The following is a 19,674-nucleotide window of genomic DNA, read 5'->3' as shown; positions in this document are numbered from 1 at the left end:
CTACAGTGGCAAGGAGCCGGTACCACACACAGGAAAGAGTCGACAGGTCGCGGGGCCTCTTATCGGGCCGCTAGCATTCGAGCTATTACCAGAAGGGCCCCACCTGAGAAGCAGCAAACACTGACATTTTGGGACCAACAGGTTCTCACACCACGTGCTCTGAGGCGAACGCACTGCACCGAGTCCACTCGATCGAAGGCACGCACATTTTAAGAATGAAATATCATCGGAGCCCGAGACACTGTTAAACGGTTTACCAGCTGCCAAAACCAGAAGCAGTCAGTGACGCCACCATTTTGGGACGAGCAAAGAAAGGCTAAGGATGGGGGATGCGCTCCCAAGGAAAACCTGACAAAAGGAAGAAAAGCTGCACTGAGGCTGGAGGCAGCCCCGGAAACACCACAAGACAGAGGCGCACGACTGGAACGGACCACAGAGGCCACCATCCTCCGAGTGTCCCTCCTGGCCTCTCCTGCAACGCCGGCCCTAACTGACCTCCGCAGGTGCGCTGCGGGCCGCGCGCTCGCCGTGCGCATCGGTAAGCGGGGCGGGGGAGGGGAGGAGCCGTGAGGAGGACCAGGAGGAGACCAAGCGCTCATTAGTCAAGGCTGTCATCAACCGCTGATGTTCCCGTCATGCATCGGCCCAGACTCACGGTTCACCTTCCTCTTCCTCGGCCCCCGGAGGGGACCGAGCGCGGCACGCGAGACCCTTGTCAACCTACCGCTCAGGTCGCTGTTGGAGATGCGCAGCGCGGCATTCTCGGACTGCAGCGAGCGGTTCTTCTCCAGCAGCAGCACCTCCAGGGGCTTGGATGCGTCCTAGATGAGGCAGAGCAGGGCTCACTGCGGGGCCGGCCCCCCTCCCGCTCCCCAGGGCCGCCAGGGCCCGCAACCCCTGCGCCCACGGCTTGTGCACCCTGCTCTCGGACCCCTCTGCGTTACAGAAAGCTGCCTTCCCCTGAAGATGCTCCCACGCACGTGGACAGCACTCGGGTTCCTTTCCAAAAGAATGCATTCCAGCGGCAGCTGTTCTTCTTTTAGACCCATGTGGCTTCTAGACAATTCATTATTCTCTATGCCGTCCCCAAGTTCCAGGCGTCTATACCCGTGCCTCCTCTGCGAGGACTGGCTGCCCAGCCACAGTCAGCTGCCGTCTGGGCATCAGCAGCGGGATCCCATTTGATGCCTTAGAATTCTACCTGGCCAGGGCGCCTGGGTGGCACAGCGGTTAAAGCGTCTGCCTTCGGCTCAGGGCGTGATCCCGGCGTTATGGAATCGAGCCCCACGTCAGGCTCCTCCACTATGAGCCTGCTTCTTCCTCTCCCACTCCCCCTGCTTGTGTTCCTTCTCTCACTGGCTGTCTCTATCTCTGTCAAATAAATAAATAAAATCTTTAAAAAAAAAAAAATTCTACCTGGCCACCGGGTGACCCGGCGCCACGGTCATTTTGCCCCGCCCTTTCTCCATGTGAGGCAGCAGCCAAAGAGAGTTCCTAAGCCAGTCTGTTTGGGGCTGGTCTCTGACACAATCTACAAGTGGTCTTATCCACGTTCTTAGTGCCCGCCCAAGTGAAATCACGTCATGTGAACTGAGCTCCCCGTCTGGAAAACACTGACTTTTCTCTTCTTGCCTCTTTTTAATTAAAGATAATGTGCTTGAACTTGTTTAAGGTTCCCGGGAAAGGACTCGTCAGCTGTAGGCAGGAGGTTTCACAGAAACTTCGAGAGCGTGAGGCTTGCCCGGGGACGGACAGTGACCACGGCGAGCTGGCCCTCACGCACACCGACAGCAAACGAGAGTGCATACCTGTGTCCCAGAGCCCTCGGACGGTGCAAACTCCATGGATTTCAGAATGCTGTGGAGAGCAAGACAGAGTGGTTATTCCCCACTCCTACCTTCGATAACGGCCACACTAATGAACACTAACATCACACTTTCCTGCACTCCAGGAACGGAGCAACTGACAGCTTTAACAACCTCCCTGGCAGCATGATAATCTGATAGTGTCTCTAGAATAACTATTCAACTAGCAGTTGGCCAGCAAAAGTTTCTTGCCCAGCATGTAAATCATTCCATATGGAATCACACCAGGGCTGTTCGGAGTATAATTTTAAAGTTGAACACAGACGTAACATTGTTGCAAGCGGAATGTATTTGTGAAGCTTACAGGGAATGAAAAAGTTGTAAGAAGGAAGCCAGAGAGAGAAGCCTCATCCCTCCCACCTGTCCCCCGGGGCCAGACGCTCACTTGGTGGCTGGCACGCGGGGACCTGGGAAAATAGGCAAAAAGCGAGGTTCCAAATTGCACGGCTCAAAGGCTGGCCACAGACCTGCTGGGCAGCCCCAGGCGCTGCGGGGGAGCAGGACTATTTCTCCTTTGTTCTCCTTATCGCTGAAATCACTTCGGTCCCAACCTGTTTCCACAAGTCCGAGAGAGCCGAGTGAGTTCAGGGGCCCAGAACCACAGTTTGCAGCATTCCTTTCAAAGGGACATTCCTTCCTTTCTGTGAGGCTCTCTGGGAGGGAAGGACAGTGAGTCCACACGGCCCCAGAAGCTTGGGAAGGCAAGCGAGAGTGGCTGTGGTCCCCAGCACCGGGCCACTTGTGCTCTTCCAGCCTTCTCGCAGCCATGACTTCGGCCTCTGCAATCTTTAAGTTCCGCAGAAGTGTCATGAAGAGAGCAGAGTCCCGGGGGGAAAAATGCCCAGGGTCCTGGGAGACCACGCTTGCAGCCCCCGTGGCGGTTAGTAAGGAGCTGATGGCTTAGTTTATCTGCGGTTTTATCTTCGTAGTGGCCCGAGTCACACAGACTAACAGCACAGGAACGAAAGAGCAGCTGGGGTAGGGGGAGAGGGGAGGAACCTCATAATTTTATTTTATGGTGAGCTATTGAAAATCGTAAGAACTCGGGGCCGCATTGCGTCAGCCGGGAGAGAAGTGACGAGTGGTCTGGAACTTGTCCTTTTTTTACGGCCGTCCTGTTTGCGGCTATATTCTTGTCTGAGATCTTCTTTAGGATCGGGTAACAAAAGACTAAAGTGAGCCCGTAAGCTTACACCCAACACACCAGCATCTGTTCGTTTGTTCCCCAGATCTTTACCGATGTCCTACTGGGTGCCTGGCACTCGGAGAATCAGAGCTGCTCTGCCCCTCACCCTTGCAAACCCCACAGGCTGTCACAGGTAGACGACAAAATCCGAATAGCACTCGAGAGAGAACACCTGATGGGCGCCCTTGGCAGCAGAAATCTCCTCGGGTTGGAGACGGGGTCTGTCTCAGAAGGAGTCAGTGTCTGAGAAGGGCCTGGAAGGAGCAGGGCATTTTACAGACCACCGAGGTGGGCAGGGGGCCCGGGGGCAGAGATGGGATGGGAGGTGGGGCATGTGTCTGGAAGCGGGAGGGCAGGAACGTATTTTAGCAGAAAAGCCACCAGAGTGGGGCCTTCAGATGCCGACCTGGGGCTGGTGGGGGGGCGCGGTGTGCACGTGGAGCAGAAAGGGCCACTAGGAATGTGGGCACAGTTCAGGGAGGAAGACGCTGGCCAGTGTGCAACGGCTGCGTGGGAGGGAATGGACCTGACCATGTCACATGCGGGAACAGAGGTGAGCCAAGAGGACATGGGGAACTGAACTGCGTGGACAGGAGGGGGCTGGGAGCGGAGGCCTTCACATCAGAGTTTCTCTGACTCAGCACTAAAAGGCACACGTTTTCTCCTGAACGGGAGGAAGAGAGGAAGGAAGGACGATGGGGACAGGAGAGGCAGATACAGAAGGTTGGACAGGTGAATAAAACACGCCCCAAGGCTGTTAGAGGGGAGGCTGGACCTGCTGTAGGTGGGTATAGGGGGTGTCCAAGGAGGTGCTCCAAGGCTGTCTGTTGCCAGAGGGGGCAAGACTGTTCAGGCAGACACACGCTGGGCCGCTAGGCACCGGGGCTGAAGAGCCACTTGGAGGCAAGTCGCCAGTGAGGCTAGAGCAGATCATGACCGAGGGAGGACGATGGGCCCCGGGGGCGGGAAGGTCGAAGAGGCCTTCCCGGGGGGCTTTTTCAGCAAACCCGAGGGAATGGAATTGAGAATACAAAGAACCGCATGGTGAGTGGGTGTAGGCTTATTTTAAAAGGAGAAATTAAAAGTGTGTGTGGGGGGCTGATGGGATAGCAGGGGAGTAGGAAGGGAGCCGGGGTAGCGAGTAGGGGGTCAGCCTGGAGAGATGGGAGGGAGATGCCAAGACCAGAGCAGGGAGTCTCAGGCCAAGGGGACGTCTGCGGAGGGGCTGGGGCCCAATAGGGGGGAGCAGAAGGACCCCGTTCCTGCAGCAGCCGAGAACACAGGCCTGCAGGGCCCGGGGACCGTCTGCCGTGTTTGAGAGCCAAGCCATAGAGGCAGGGCCGCCCATGAGCTCCAGGAGGGCTGGGGGCAGCCTTGGGGGAGGGAGTTTGAGGCAACAGGGCAAGGCTGAAGGCCGGGCATGACGGGAGGACTTCTGCTTGAGAATGTTCGCATCAGCACCGGAGGCGTGACAGGCCTCCAGCTGTTGCCTCCGGATGGGAAACCGGAAGTTGAAAGAAGAGAGTCCTGGGGTCTGAAGGTGGTCAGGGAGGTTGTGAGCCCACACGTACTCTTCCAACTGGAAAACACTTCCCTGGGGGCTCCTGGGTGGCTCAGTTGGTTAAGCGTCTGCCTTTGGCTCAGGTCCTGGGGTCCTGAGATTGAGCCCCGCGTCGGGCTCCCTGCTCAGATGGGGAGTCTGCTTCTCCCTCTCCCTCTGCCCCTCTCACCCCCCGACCCTCAAATAAATAAGTAAAATCTTAAAAAAAAAAAAAAAACCCAAAAACCCAAGACAAAACATTTCCCTGCTCTGCTCCTCCTTCCCGCCGGAACAAAAGCTCGTATTTCGTAATTTCCATTGGGGCAACGTGTCCCCCGATTCTGTGCATACTGGCATACTTTACATGCACGGCGTCTTAGAGTACGTCCAAAGAGCTCAGGCACAGGCCTGAGTGCACACGCCCACGGCTCTGGGCAGCCCGGGACATGGCCTGGTGATGCAGCGGCCGCCAAGGCCCAGAGCGAGGGCCCGTGGCCACCCCGTCCCTGGCACAGCGTTTCCTCAGCAGAAGTTGCCAGTGAGCCCTGGCTTGCGGGGGGCCGTGCCGGCGTCTCCACACTTACTTTAGTTCTTTCTTCACTTCTTCATAGTCAGCCTGTCCTTTGAGTTTTTCTTCCAGTTGCTGAAAACAGAGGAATTTTATTAGTGGCTGTGTCTGAAACAGGTTGAGGGACCTGGCTAGGAAGCAAATGTTTGTGTCCCCCCCCACCCCCAATCCGTAGTGTTGCATCCCAACCCCCAGGGTGATGGCGTTAGGAGGCAGGGACTTTGGGGGCGACTGGGGCACCAGGGGGGAGCCCCATGGATGAGATTAGTGTCCTCGTCCAGGAGACCCCGCGGAGCTCCCTTGCCCCAGTGTGTGCGGACATGGCGGGAAGACAGATGCTGGTCCGTGAATCAGAAAGGGAGGCTTCAGCAGACACGGAATTTGCCAGCCTCCAGAACTGTGAGAAATACACGTTTTCTGTTTAAACCACCCAGTTCACCATGTCCTGCTATGGCACTTGGACAGCCTTTGCTGACGACAGTCCCTAGAAAACTTCCAGCTGTCCCTGAGAGGCAACGCAAACGTGTCGAAGGGAATGGTGCCAATGTGCGGGGTCACGTTCTTGGCCTTTGCACTTCTGGTCCGGCGCGAGCGTGTGTGTGAGTGGGTGCGGGCAAGAGTGAATGTGTGCACACACGCACGCACACGCACGCGGTAATATAAGGCGTAACATAAAACTTAAGTAGAACAGAGCTTTATGAAAGTGGGAAACAGGATGGGAAAAGGCCACTTTGTATGAAATACCACGAAATGGCAAACAGAACGGAGAGAAGTTCTCGGCACTTCCACATCAGCGTGCGGCTTTTCGCGAGCTATGTTAGGCTAGCGGACATGTGCAGTCAGTTGTCAACACCTTTGGTGGGACCCTGCTAACAAGAGGTACAGGCCCTTTGTCGCTGAGTGTTGGCATCAGATGGGCATCAGGGAAAAAGCATTTGCATCTCCAGATCTGCCCCCCCCCCCCCCCCGACATGGGCATTTTAGGAGCGGAGGCCCGTCGAGCTGTGTGGTCTTTTCGTCTGAGTCCCGCGGGAGGGCGCTTGCAGGGAGCCTGGACGGCAGGGCCAAGGCAGGGCACAGTCGTCTCCCTGGCCCTCGAGTGCCCTTCAGAGGGGGAAAGGGACGACACGTACCGGCCATGCCGATGCTCCGGGAGCTCCCGCGGCGCTCGTGTGGCTGGATTGTGCAGAGCTCTGCAGGGCTTTCCTGCCAGGAGGGGCCTTTGGCTTTGGGTGGTCAGCAGAGGACGCTCCCCTCTGTGAGGGTGTTTGGTTTGCTTTCGACCTCCCGCAAAGCGGCAGGGAATAAGGCAGCCTCACATAAAACACAGAGACCCAGCGGGGTGGGGGGTGGGCGGGGGATGGCTGACCATTTAGCACGTTTCCAGGCCTGGGGTGAACAAATTCCAGGTCCCGAATCCACAGCGTTCCCAGTTGCCTTTTTAGGTTCTGCTTGGCCAGCCGTGGCTATAGCCACAGTTTAAGGCCCACTGAGAATGTTCTAGAGTGTGGGGAGATGCCCACCTGGCCCATCAGGCTTGATGCTCACCTGAATCTCAACTTGCTTGCTGTTCAAGAATTCAGGTGTTCTGTAAACTCAACTCATTTAGCTCATCTTTTCCTATCGCCTTTGCTGGCAGTTTCTTGTGCGTATTTCCACCATGTACGAGTGCTCTGCCCTAGTTCCTTTTTATGACCTCTTGCCAACTGTATATATCATGACGGCTTCTCATCATGATCAAACGGGGAGGGGGGGGAGGTAGCATGCACTCATTTTCCAAAAAAAGATTCTTCGAAGGTGCTCTCGGAGAAGCAATTACTTCATTCTCCCTATAGGCGTGTGCCAGCCCTCCCAGACAAAAGACCATTGGCTGCAAGTACCTTCAAGGCTGTGGACTTCACGGACGCTGGATGTGGAACATGCGTAAAACTTGCTCGTGTTCAGTGAACACGAGAGAGACAGCAGAAAGCGCAGCGAGAGGGGCAAATGTGGAGCACTTCAGAAGCCAGCAGGGCACTGAACCTGGAGTCAGTCTGTCACTTATGAGCGGGACACCTTGGGGGACGGTAATCAGTGTTTCATCTGTGAGATACAGAAGGGCAGCAATGACCTCAAAGGGTCGGGGGACAGAGCACAGGGCCAGGTCCTGGTGTGGATGTGACACCACGGGGCTTTGATGTGGGGCTGTCGTCACTGCCAAGTCTCCCAGGGAGCACGGCTTTGCAGGCCCGTGATGGGCCCTAATTAGAAGGTTTTAGGACTGGAGTCATGTCACGTGGTCGGACGTGACAGTTTTCACTGAGGACTGAATTGTCTGCTGAAATTTCAGCCACCTACGCGGGGCAGCTTAATCAAGAAGAACCCAAGCCCGCTTCTGTAAACCTCTGACATGTTTCTTTGGGCAGAAGAACCAGCCCTGGCAGGGCTGCCTGACATAGCCTGTCCGGACCTGTGAGCCTGTCCTCACCAGTCTCTGGGGAGTGTGACTTCCCGGAGCCACACTCTGTCTTCTGCTTGGGTCTTTGACCAGAGACTCCTTTCTGGGTGCCTGAAAAGTCTAGTTTTAAAAACTCTCAATCTGGAAAGGTTAACAGGTGCTCCGTCCGATGCCCTCTGGGGAGAAAGGCTCCTCCCAGATTTCACGAGTGCTCCTTGGCTGGGCCAGATTCGGTGCTGGGTTCTATGGCCCCAACACGATCTCACTTAACCGCTGTGCCCCTTCTGCGGACGTGGCTGTGTGCCCACAGGAAAGAAGATCAATCACTGAACTCTACGATCAAATCGTGTTCGAGCAGAGGCCGCCCCCACTCAGCTTCCCCCTGCAATTCCAGGAGGAACTGACGATGCTCACATGCGGAGGCCAAGCCAGCTGCTTGCTGGAGGCCTGGGCTCCGGAGCCTGACAGATCAGCCAAGGCCCGGCTCTGCCACTTAGCTGCAGGGTGACCTTGAACAAGACACTGAACTTCTCCGAGTCTCAGTTTATTCATCTGTAAAATGGGGATAACGGTACCCACGGTAGTACTTTGGTGAGGTCCGGATAGAATAATGCTCACTGAACGCGCGGCAAAGCACTCTGGAGATGGGGGGTGGTTGCCGCTACTGGTGTTATTTGGACTTTATCCCTGGGGGGGTGGTATCGAGTAGGACTGTATGATGTTGGAAGCGGCTCTCCAGCTCTAAATCCAGGGCTCTGTTTATGAGGTTCTTTGCTTCCCAATGGGCTTAGCCTGTTGGGCCTCACGCTCCTCCTCTGGACAATGGGGGGAGTAAGAACGCGGGTTCTCAAAGGCCAGCGGTGAGGACATGCAGGACAAATGCAGGCTGCCAGAGCCCCTCCGACAGGACGGTCGCAGGATGCAAGTCCCATCCATTTAGTAACACGGAGCACACATGTGGTCCCGGGAGCTCAGCAGGTGTTGTCGAAAGGATCTTCAGTTGCCGGAAGAATGATCCCTATGAAGTTCTTAAAATGTTCTAGGGCTACCAACTCACAGGACCCCTGGCAGGAAGACCGATGTGGAGACCCTCGGAAAGGCCTTTCTTCTGGGTGGCACAGCCGGGGGCAGAGCAGTGACTCATCTATACCACCAAACAGACAGAGGGCTGGGGAGGTGACCCCACTGCCATGTCTTTCCCTCCAGATGGTCAGTCTTTCCCTCCAGATGGTCAGAGCCAGGCTTTGTGAGCCAGCAGTGCTCTCTGAAGCCCAACAGCTCAGGCTAGGGGCAGCGGTGGGTGACCGGGCTCCCGGGTCCGGGATGGGGGGGTGGGGTGTGGGGTGTGGGTCTGAGGCCCCGCCCCTCGGGTTGACACACCATCTCTGAGGTCCTGGCTGCGGCTGCATGCGCCTCCCTTCACCTGCACGGGAAACTCATCTGGTCTCCAGGGTTCCTTGGCGAGAGGTAGCAGGCACGTAAATTTAGGATCTACTGATGCCGGGCGTGTGTTGGGGGCGGGGGAAGCCCAGGGGCCCCAGGTGGGCCCTGTGCACATGTGGCCAGACTGTGGCGGGGGAGGGACAGTTATCCCGGAGGGCTCACTGCAGGCTGGAAAAGTGTGACCCCGGACCGTGAATGGGGATCCCCAGGAAGGCAGCCCTATCAGAGGTCACTTCTGATTTCCTCGAGCTGTGATCCAGGTGTGACCCAGGCAGCCAACTCCTTCTCGTGGAATGGTGCCATCACAGGAGGGTCCAAGCTCAATGCTCGGGCCACCGGGGCACTGCCCGCAGGTGAAACACTCGGATCTGATTCAAGGTGACCAGGGACATGTGTGTCTTTCCAAAAGGACTCCTCACAGATTCCCACAAGTAATCAGCTCCTGAAAGCACTTCTAGTAACGCCCTGGTTTACAGCCGCTCTGGAGAAGCTCACTTGCCGTCTCCTGCTCCCGCCTCCATCCTCACGCGGACTTCGAGGCCTGTGGCTTGGAGCCCCTCAGTTTTTCTGAGATTGATTGCAGGGTGGTCTTCCCCGGGGCCTCACCATGGTGGCCGGGCAGATGGCCTCTGCTTCCTGCCCCAGGGGCCACCTTCGCCCTCCTCCTCCCCACGGAAGCCTTACTCCTTCCTCTCCCTGAATCTGTGCTCACAACGTCTTTGAGACCCAGCCAGCAAAAGGCTGGGGGAGGCCCGGCCCCAGGCTCCCTGCTACTGGGACTTTGGACATTCGGGCTCGTTTGTGCGACCCAGGGTAAGTCTTTCCTGCTGGCGGACAGGCACAGCGGAGGGACACGCACAGGCCTCTCTAACCTCAGTGACCTCCTCCGAGAGACCACGATCATCACCATGGCCGCCTGTGTGGTGAGCCTGAGACGACGGTAAGACGCTTGTTGAATTTAACTGAATTGAAGGCAGCCTCCCTGCAGGGTAAATCCGCTGCTGGGTGAGGGAACCTACGTATTGAAGAGCCAGCATCCAGAAACAAAGACACTGAGTGAAGCTAGAGAAGTGATTATTAGTGTTTTCCCTGGCCCAACCCTCTGAGGGACACAGCGTGCTCTACGGTGGGTCAACGGGACCGATCAGGACTATAGGAGATGGTGGGGGGGGGGAGCAGGACAGAGAGTGGGGGAGGCATGTGGTTTGGAGACAGCCCCCCAGGTGATTCTAACACACCCCCAGCCCCCAGTGGGAAGTACTCATCTTTAGAAAATACAGTTTCTCCCAATGGGAGATTGGCATTCCTTTAGCCAGCCTTTCTTATAAATACCCATTTTAAATTGAAGCTATTGGTAGCATGATTTTCTGTGCTTGAGCAAGTGAAACGCAGGTGACTGCCTAATTATGCTGCCTCTGTACTGAAGAGCTCCGACAGAAGGCCACAGAACAGAGTTATCAAAAAAAGCAGCGTTGTAATGGCAGCTGGGTTATTCCATTAATTACAAATACAGAACGATCCCATACAAGTGGCAATGTGCTTGAGTACTTGGCAGATTCGGCAGGAAGAAACGTCTCCCACTTCTGAGTCTGTTTGCATGTCTATTTCAAGGTGAGAGGGGGCCCCACTGGATGTGGACAGCGATGCGTTTAGGGTGAACTGGGCTCGAGGAAGTGGAATGTGGGGAAAGAGACTGGCAGCCCTCAAACGGCTGATTCATCCTCACGCAATGACCGATCAAGCGTCCAGGTGAGGAAACAGGAGTTGCAAGAGAAGGAGGCTTCCAAGGTGCTGGAGAAAGCAAACCAACGGCTCCCCAAATGTATTCCATTTCAGGGTATGCCGCTGAGAAAACCCCAAACAGCTTAAGAGGTGAGAGATCAACCCCCGCCCCCATGTCCCCTCAGTGACTGTATTCAAGTCCGTTAGCCTTTGTCTCAAAGACCATCGTCAACGTGCAAGGCAAAACCACCCCTAACGCCAAGCATCGGAGGTGGGCTGGAAGCCGGAGCATCCTCAGACGGTGATCTCAGTTCGAGCCTCGGCTCGCTCAGTGTGTCCCAGAGTCCCCCGGAGCTGAACGGCATGGTCCCAGAAGGAGAAGACTGGGGCGCTGGGGAGGGAGAGGGAGGAACAGGAAAGAAAAGCCCCAGGGAAAGTTCGGGTGCCGCTCCTGGCTGCTTCCGAGCAGCCACGGCTGCCGGGCCGGAGACCCCCCCCATCGGAAAAGCATCTGGTTGCCAATCTGATGGGTCCCATTCATGACGTATTTTTCCTAATAACTGTATGGCTGTTTAGTTTAGATTTCAGACTATAAATTATACACATTAGAAAAAAAAAAGCCCTGGGAAGGTATCTCATTCAATTAACCTTACTCCTTTGGGTGGGGGAGGTAGCTGTGCCCGTCTGGGGGAGGCTAATGCCTTTTGTGTGCGGGTTCAGTATTGGGGAGATCTTCACTCCTGGTGACAAGGGGTTAAGATAATTAGAATCAGAGAAGTCTTGTTACTAGAGGATATGTTTTGATTATTAGATCAGAAGAAGATAAGGGAGCGATAATTTTGGAAGAAGTATTGCCAAATTGTTTCATTAACTGCACCGTATTAAAGAATTCCCCCAAGATACGGATAAAGAACATTCATTTGGAAAACGGCGTTTCATTTTTTTGTGTGTGTGAAGGCAAACATTAAAACCTTAACTGATTTAGAAGAAATTGCTTTATAATAAAAAATGTAAGGTCTATAGCCTCTCTCTTGTAGTCAAATGCAGGATATATCTGAGTCATACCCCTTCACTGTAACAAAGCAGAGAAAGGCAAATTATCTAATAATAATGTCACTGCTGGGGTCAGAAATGGCTGTAACATGAGAAAATTAGATTTAATCTAGAAATAAAAAATGAACGCTGGCACTCACTGGGCAGGCCGATGGGAGAATAAGAACCACAGAAGTAAATGCCATGGTCAATGACAAATGTGACAACCCTGTCCCCAAAGCCAGCAGGACCGGCTCCGCAGAGGGGCCCAGGCACCTGGCAGGGGATGAAATGCACCCCGAAGAGGCCAGGAGGAAACCAGGGAGGGAGAGCAGTGGGTGCCCCGGGGTTAGGGAAACTTGGCTCGAGGTCAGAAAGGCAAGGGAAGGGAAATCTCAGTTTTTAAAAAAGTTAAAATGCGCCTAACTACACCCTGGGATTACTTTACATAAGAGAAAGTTTTCCTGACATTTTCACGACTGATCTTGATGCACTGTATTTAGTACATGAAGACTGGGCTTGGCCGTCATTCGTGCGCTCCACAAACGGATGCTGGGCGGGCACTGCGCAGGCTTGGGACGGATGGCAGAGTGGGGGCCCGTCTGGCCTGGAGGCTGGGCCCACACCCTTGCTAGCTCTGTCACTTATTATCAAATAAGATACCTCCAAGGAGGCCCTTCTGGCCCTGACATGCCACAAATCTAGGGTGCAAGGATTTTCTTCATATTGTGCTAACTGTAACAGATTGAAAGTATCTTAAATCAGGTATAATTAAAATATATATATATACTGAAAGGCTGTTGGAGCTCGATGAAAGGTATGTCTGTGCAGATGGCCTGCGACCTTGGCAACCACTCCAACCCCACGCAAGCAGGTGCACAAAATGTCCATCTTTGGGATGCCAGGTGGGGAAGCAGCACCGTGGGTGGGCACTGAGGACGGGGCCTTCTACCAAGTGTTGCCTGCAAGGTAGTGCCATTGAGGGTAGTGCCATCCACGCAAGAGTTGGTAGAAGGGCTCAAAGTCACTCTCCCTGCCTTGAGCTCCAGGACCCTGCTTCTAGCTCTGTCACCGAGGTTCCAGGTTGCCCTACGTGCAGTCAATTCCAGACAAGATGGTCTTAGGAAAGGAGCTCTGATGGTACCTGTGTACCCATGTCTCTGAGAGCTGTGTCCAGGGGAACCTCAGGCCTCTTATGCTCCCACTATTCTCACGGGAGGGAAAAACTCTTGCTGATGGTTGGAGCTCAGGCTGAGAAAAACCTGAGCCGTCACTTCGGCTTTGACCGTGAGAACGAATTCTAACCATGACCTGTGCAGACCACAAACGGCAAAGACAACTTGCTCAACAGCCAAGGCGGGGCCAACAAGGTGGCTTCTGAGCTAAGGCCTCTTGCTGTGCTCACTTCACCCAGCACGTGTCCCAGACAGTGAGGACAGGAGCAACCCACTGGGCCAGCTGGCCTCGGGCTCCCTCCAGGTTCGCGAGCGGAAGAAGGCAGAGGCAGCAGGTGTGCGCGTGCGCGTCCGGCCCTCCCTCGGCCCGTGGCCCCCATGACGCCCTTACTTTGAGTGTGCTGTTCTTGGCGCTCAGCTGCTGCTCGAGCTGGGAGATCTGGCTGGCCGAATTCTCACGCAGCTTGGTGAGGCTGGCCTGGAGTCTCTGCACGTCCTCCACCAGCTGGGCGATCTCCCGCTCTTTGGCAGCCAACTCAACTTCCAGGCTGGAGCGGGTCAGCACCTCTATGGCCTGCTCCTGCGGAGGAGAGAGGGAATGACAGAAGTGCCCTGGCTCCGGGCGGGGCTTGTGCTTGTCTGTGCCGGCGACAGAGGCCAGGACGCGCAGGTGGAGTGATGTGGACGGCGCACTGGTGGTGAGACGTAATCTCCTACCTCCGCGGGGACAGACCTGCCAACACCCTCCCCGCACCACCTTCCTGTGTGCATGGCAAATGCGCCTGCGTTTGGCCAATGGATAAGTATTTTTTGGGTGCACACCAGGAACCAGGCACACTCTGTGAGCACAGGGAGAACAGTCCCTCTTGTCCCGGGGCATCCAGTCAGTGGGCGGGGCCGGGCGTCTGAGATGCCAACGTGTGTTGCGCCCCAACCAGGGCACCCAGAAACTGAAGCGGGGATGGAGCCTGGGGTCAGGCTTGGGTGAGGCGTGGGGCTTCAGGAAGACGCTCGGGAGAAGCCTCGTGCACATGGTGACACCTGAGCCACCACCGAAGAAGGTGACAGAAAGGGTCTGGTTGCACGGTGGGGGTGCCCAGGGGGCAGGCTCTGGGGAGGTCCCGTGGAAGATCTGAAGCATTAGGATTTTCTACCCCAAGATGTAATGCAACGTCTCTTGGGTTAGCTACCGTGTTATCCAGAGGCCGGGATGGTGTCTGACCATCTGATTCTCAGAGTCAGCATTTTCAAAAAGAGTTAAAAGATGTGGGAGAACGCACTTGGCGTTTCCTTGCTTTGGAACGCTTTTGATCTTTGATGTTGTGAAAAACTTACTGCCACCCCCCCCCCATTTGCTCATTTTGGAAAATATGCAGAATAAGAAAAAGGTACTAAATAAAAAAAGAAGAAGAAAAAGTCAATTCTACTTCCCAAGGACTAAGGCTGTCCTTTTTTCAAGTTTTAAAAGGAGCTCTGGCTCCTGAAGGACTTTGGAAGCTTTTCTGGCAGGTGGCTGCACTTCTTCTGGGCATGGCCAGGGGACAGGACACACTGGTCTCTGTGACAGCAGACATCTGGGGACAGCTCAGACTACAGTGTGGGATGTCATCATCCTCACTGTCATGCCCCTCCCCCACAAAGTGCCCCAATTCATGTCTTGCTCTTGCCCATACTGGCAGCCGCGGCCACAGTTGGCAGGTGCAGCCCCACCAGGCCAGGCACGATGTGCCTGTCACAGGGTTCTTACGCTGGGGAACAGCCAGTCATCAGGGAGGTAATTTTTCACATCTCCCTGCTGGGAAATTAAGGACCTGATCATTTAAGAATGTAAAGCTCTGTGTGCAAGCGAGTGACCCCTTTCTGTTCCTTTGGTTTGTACTGTCTTGGAAGTAAGGCTTCATTCCTCCTGAGTCCTGGCAGACATGCACATGGCCCCGGTGAGCATCTTCCCACCAGCTTCTTTAAAAGGCACATGCTGTCCAGATCAGTTCTGTTCAGAGTGTGCTCCCCGAACTGGCGCCAACTCACAAAATGTTGCCGGTACACAGGGAGCCAAGCCCAGGAAGGGAGAGTGAGCGTTTAGGAACTTTCCTAGCGATTCAACATTGCTGTGACGCTTTTACTGTCTGCAACCGATCAGGAATTAACAACAAAACCAAACCCATCCTTGACCTCCGAGCGTGGGGGAAGCCCCGCCCTTGACAATGCTGGCTGGGATCCAGGTCAGGAGCTACGGGGACCTGAGACCAGTCCTCCTGGCCGTGCCAGGGGTTACTGCCTATGACATTAGTGAGAGAAGCGTGTGGAAGTGAGCAGTGAGGAGGGAAGGGGGCAGAAGGGCTGGTGGGCAGAAGGAAGACAGGCTCCGTGTCAGGGTGGGAGCACCATGGGAGGACAAGGAGGTTGGAAAGAGCAGGGACGGGGCATGGGCGGGGGTCACTGATGCTGAGGCCAGCTTGAAAAGGAGAGAGCCTGTTGCTACCTGATGGTCACCGCTCAGGAGGGTGGCCAGAAGTGCCCGCACCTGTGGTCGTGGGCCTGGGGGACCAGGGAGGGGACACGATGAGAGGGATATCCAGGGAGGTTGGTCTCATGGGGGTTAGAGATTGAGCTGAGTTACCTCATTCGAACTTATTTATCAATTTTCCAACCTGAGGGATGCCAGCCATAATAATGGTTTCGAGTGCTCTCTGGGAGAGTCTGTACAACCAGCCAAACGGGGCTCTGGGGCTTTAAACGGCAAGTACAAGTCGAATACACCAGGGATAAGTGGTTCAAATGATATGTGCAGAAACAGCAGCTGGCAGTGCTGAGCCTGGATTCAGGATGGGGACCTGGGAGCCGGCAGTCCCAGAGGGCCATCTGCTCAACTCCAGGGGCCGACACGGGCCCGGCCCCATGCTGGCCGTGCAACCTTGAGCACATCAGCGGACTCTCAGGCACCCAGGCCGGCTTCCTCATTCATAACCTAGCCAAAGTCATTCGTGTCTTATATAAGCTCCAAGAGATGAGATCATCCACCCAAAAGCAGTAAGACCTTGGAAAGGAGACAGAAAAGGTCATTCTACTCGAAGCCCAAATGGGGCTCACTTCCTGGCTGTCCCATCACGAAGACACGTGGGAGATAAGGAAGAACCAAACGAGGGCCCAGGAGGTGATCAAGGGGCAGGGTGTGGAGGGAGGTCTGGGCCTGGGTCTCAGGCCCTGGGCACAAGCTAGAAAGGAAGTTGTGCAATGGAGTGAACACAGGCCGACAGGAGGGGCGCTCTGCACATCTCAGTGTCAGGCACTTGAGACGCTCTTGCCATCACTGCCAGGACATGAAATGTACACGAACCAAAGAGGGTCAGGACCATTGGCTCCCGCGTGTCTCTCTGGGCCTCGATTCAGTGGTACCTGAAGCACTTGGGGGCTTTAGAAAATATATGGGTTCTGGGCCCTCCCCTGGAGACAGGTTCAAGGTCAGGACTCTGGCTGGGACAAGCCTCTGAAGGAAGGAACAAAACTGACTTCCCCCGGTGGGCACCAGAACCAAGTCCCAAGAGTCTGTCCCAGCAGGGATATCCCCATGGCTCCAGGCTTCCAAGACCTGTAGGGGTCCTACGCCCTTCACAGGAGCCAGGGCTGGGGGGTGGGGGCTCCGATGGCTCGGGGGCCAGGAGAGGACGTGTGAAAATGCTCTGTAGAGTCTGAAAACATGGTGAAAAGAAAAAGAAGGCCTTAAGATGATGACAGTCCAAAGGGAAAAATGAATGTAAAAGCAGAAGGTACTGATGTAGGACCCTGTTCACCTCCCCTCCCTCCCAAGCCGCGTGCGTCTGAGTCCTCCGATGGAGACCAGCACGCCCGGGCCGAAATACGCTACGTAACGATCTCTTCTATCCTGCAGCCATTTCCATGTCAAATATTGATGAGACGCAAGAGCAGCACTTGAGACGGCGAGGAAACCTAACCGGAAATGATGCTGCGCCTGGGAGCCCAGACCCAGACTCAGACGCCTGGCTCTGGGCTAAAGCCTTACTTACATTTACTCCAGTGCGGGAAAGAGGAGGGCATGGGGACCTCAGTTTTACTTTCTTACTGACCCCCTGTGTTTCTGCCAACACCAAGTGCCCGGAGTAGGCTGATTCCATCTGGTGGCTTCACCTGGTAGGTTCGCCTGACAACACAGGCATGTTTCTTAATATTATGGTTTGTTTAGGTTCAAGGGGTGGCCTGGTGTGGTGCACCAAAGCCCTGAACGACTATGTGTCTATAAATACTTGACAAAGGACCTGCACGTGTCCCGTCTCATTCAATGCACACGAAGGAGAGTAGCTCGATGGAGGGGCAAGAGTGTGTTATGGAGTAGGTCAACCGAGGATCAAACTCCAGCTTGATCATGTCTGAGCTGTGTGACCTTGTGTAAATTACTTAACTTCTCTGAGCCTCTTTCCCTTACTTGGAAAACGCGGATAATAAAATCTACCTCCAATGACTGTGGGGTCTCAAGGCATAAATCAGACAACCAGATAAAGCCCCAGAGCGGCCCCCAACGCAGAGCAAGAGCCTGCCGAGAGGCAGGCTCACCTTCCATGACTGGCGATTCTGTTAAGACGCCCAATGGATCGGTTTTGGCTTTTGCTCGATCTATAGACTCCGCTGTTCTTCTGCCGAGTCCTGCCAGCCAAGCCCAACAGACATTTTCCCGCTGGCCTAGTTTCCTATGTTTGCTCCCCGACTGGCTGGAGCTGCAGCTACTGGGAACGCAGGCCCGGGGGGAGCCCTGGCAGGGCCGCTCGCGGACGGCTGAACCCGAGCCACGTAAACACTGCACTTAGCCCATGATGAAGTGTTTAAGCGCCTCGAGGACCCACAACTTACTCGACCTGCAAAAACATTCATTTCCTTCTGAAATGTTTTGGTTGCTACAGTCTCGGATGGTGCCAGAACTCCTTTCAATCAAAAACATTTAGCTTAGGAGCTCTGTGTAGACATATGAGGACGGACCGCTTTCTCTCGAGAACCCAAGGCGACCACAGAGGCTGGGAGAGAAGCCGTACTGACTCCTTTCTTGAGGGTCTCCGCCTGCCTCGGCCAAGGCCCCAGGTCCCATGCAGGCATGGGTGGATGAAGGGACAGTGACAGAGCCCAGGGGACATTTCAGGTAAAATGAATGCTGGGATGGCTCCTTAAATGGAAAATTGTTCTCTGTACCCTGAAACCCTTAAATCATGTTCTCTTGAATGTTAATTAATTATTTTTAAAATGTAATGTCAGCTTAAGAGTCACCTAGGCAAAGAAAGAAAATGCCTCCTCACGGGCGGAAGAGTGGCTGTCTGACCACCGTGTGGGGGGTCTCCTGGTGAGACTGTGCCCTCTCTGGAAGGGCCTGGCCCATCCCTCCCTGCTCTCCCACTGTCCACACAGCAGGTGCTCTGGAACCCTCTGCTAAAGGAAAGGCCACCTACAAGCACAGTTCACCCACCATAGGCCACGGGAGCTGGAGGGCCCTGGGGGCCACTCACCGCTACTCTGCACATAGGAAACTGAGGCTGCCCCCGTCTGACTACCTGAGGTCCGTGAGCCAACAGATGACGAGCTGAGCTTTGAAACCGGGGCTCCCGGATCAGAGATAGTGAGGCCAACCGCAGTAAGCAAGCGCTGAGGTTCACTGACACCTATTACAGGGCAGGCCTTGCTCTAAGCGCTTTGCTCCTAAGAACTTCCAGAACTTTACTACACACGTGATGAAACCTGGGCCCGGGGAAGTCAGGCTACTGCATGGCGTTCAAGGCGGGAGCCTGGAATCTGAAAGTCCAAGCTGCCTCGATCGAGCTGGGAAAGTTCCGTCTGAGAGCAATTTTTATTCGTCTTAGAAAAAATCAAGAGGCATACAAAGGGACAAGATGTGTGCCTCACTCCTTCCGAATGCTGGCTCTTGCAGCGAGCCTGCGACTACACAGACTTGGACCAGTTATCACTTTATTACCTCTTCGGCCTGCCCTGCTCGTCGCTCTGGAAGGACACATTGAGGTGAAGACGGAACTTCCAATTTTCCGGTTAATTCTGGCAAGGCTCCTGCCTCACATGCCCACCCTTTGTCGACCGTCTCCCCCTAACCCTAGCCGGGAGGGCCCTCTCTTTGGTGAGGGGAACCCCTGCCTCGGCCTCCACGTCGGGAGGGCGACACGCCGACGATTTAGCATCGACGCCCAATCGGGAAATCTCTTCCTCTGACCCTTACAAGTCCCGTCCCCAGATTGCCCAAAGCATTCCTGACCAACACAGCAGTACTGGTTAAAATATTTTCCCGAAAAGGACCGTTAAGAAGCGAAAGCAAGCAGCTGTCACCCAAAGGGGCAGAGGCGCGGCAGACAGAGTCCCCACGGGGCCGGGCTACCCACCACGTCCGGCGCCTTCTGGATCTGCGAGGCCAGCTGGAGAGAGTGGTTGGCCGACGAGAGCTGCTCCCTCAAAGTCTCCGCCTCTCTCTGGGCCACCTCTGCCCTCTGAAGGAAATGAAAAGTGTGAGAAGAGAAAGTACATTCAGTTTAACAACTGACAATTATTACAAGAACATTCATCAATTCATGCCTGACTGACTATAATTGATTTTCCTAAACACTCAACCTAATAAATGCTAGAAAAAAACATAGAATGTGATGGATTTTTATTTTAAACAGTACAAGGAAGAAATAATTGAGCGATTATGACAGTAATTTAA

At 54.8% G+C, this 19,674-nt stretch overlaps 1 protein-coding gene across 10 annotated transcripts in view; it reads right to left on the bottom strand.

Moving 5' to 3' along the window:
• The window catches only part of CUX1 (cut like homeobox 1), a 359,174-nt gene that overhangs the window by 70,719 nt on the left and 268,781 nt on the right, over window positions 1-19,674 (bottom strand). For 8 of the 10 annotated variants that reach the window (XM_045773833.2, XM_087867942.1, XM_045773835.2 and 5 more), the window contains exons 10-14: window positions 19,355-19,459; window positions 13,360-13,548; window positions 5,176-5,234; window positions 1,809-1,857; window positions 725-821 (exon numbers count right to left, since the gene is read on the bottom strand). In XM_045773833.2, coding sequence (XP_045629789.1) covers window positions 725-821; window positions 1,809-1,857; window positions 5,176-5,234; window positions 13,360-13,548; window positions 19,355-19,459 — 499 coding nt within the window. The remainder of the gene's footprint in view (window positions 1-724; window positions 822-1,808; window positions 1,858-5,175; window positions 5,235-13,359; window positions 13,549-19,354; window positions 19,460-19,674) is intronic. The other 2 variants (XM_045773836.2, XM_045773831.2) reach the window with 1 other exon arrangement.

This window comes from Ursus americanus, chromosome 2, assembly GCF_024610735.1.
Source record: "Ursus americanus isolate L20-20 chromosome 2, mUrsAme1.1.p, whole genome shotgun sequence".
In the NCBI taxonomy this organism is placed as follows: Eukaryota; Metazoa; Chordata; class Mammalia; order Carnivora; family Ursidae; genus Ursus; species Ursus americanus.
This window is presented reverse-complemented; position numbering and strand designations above follow the sequence as displayed.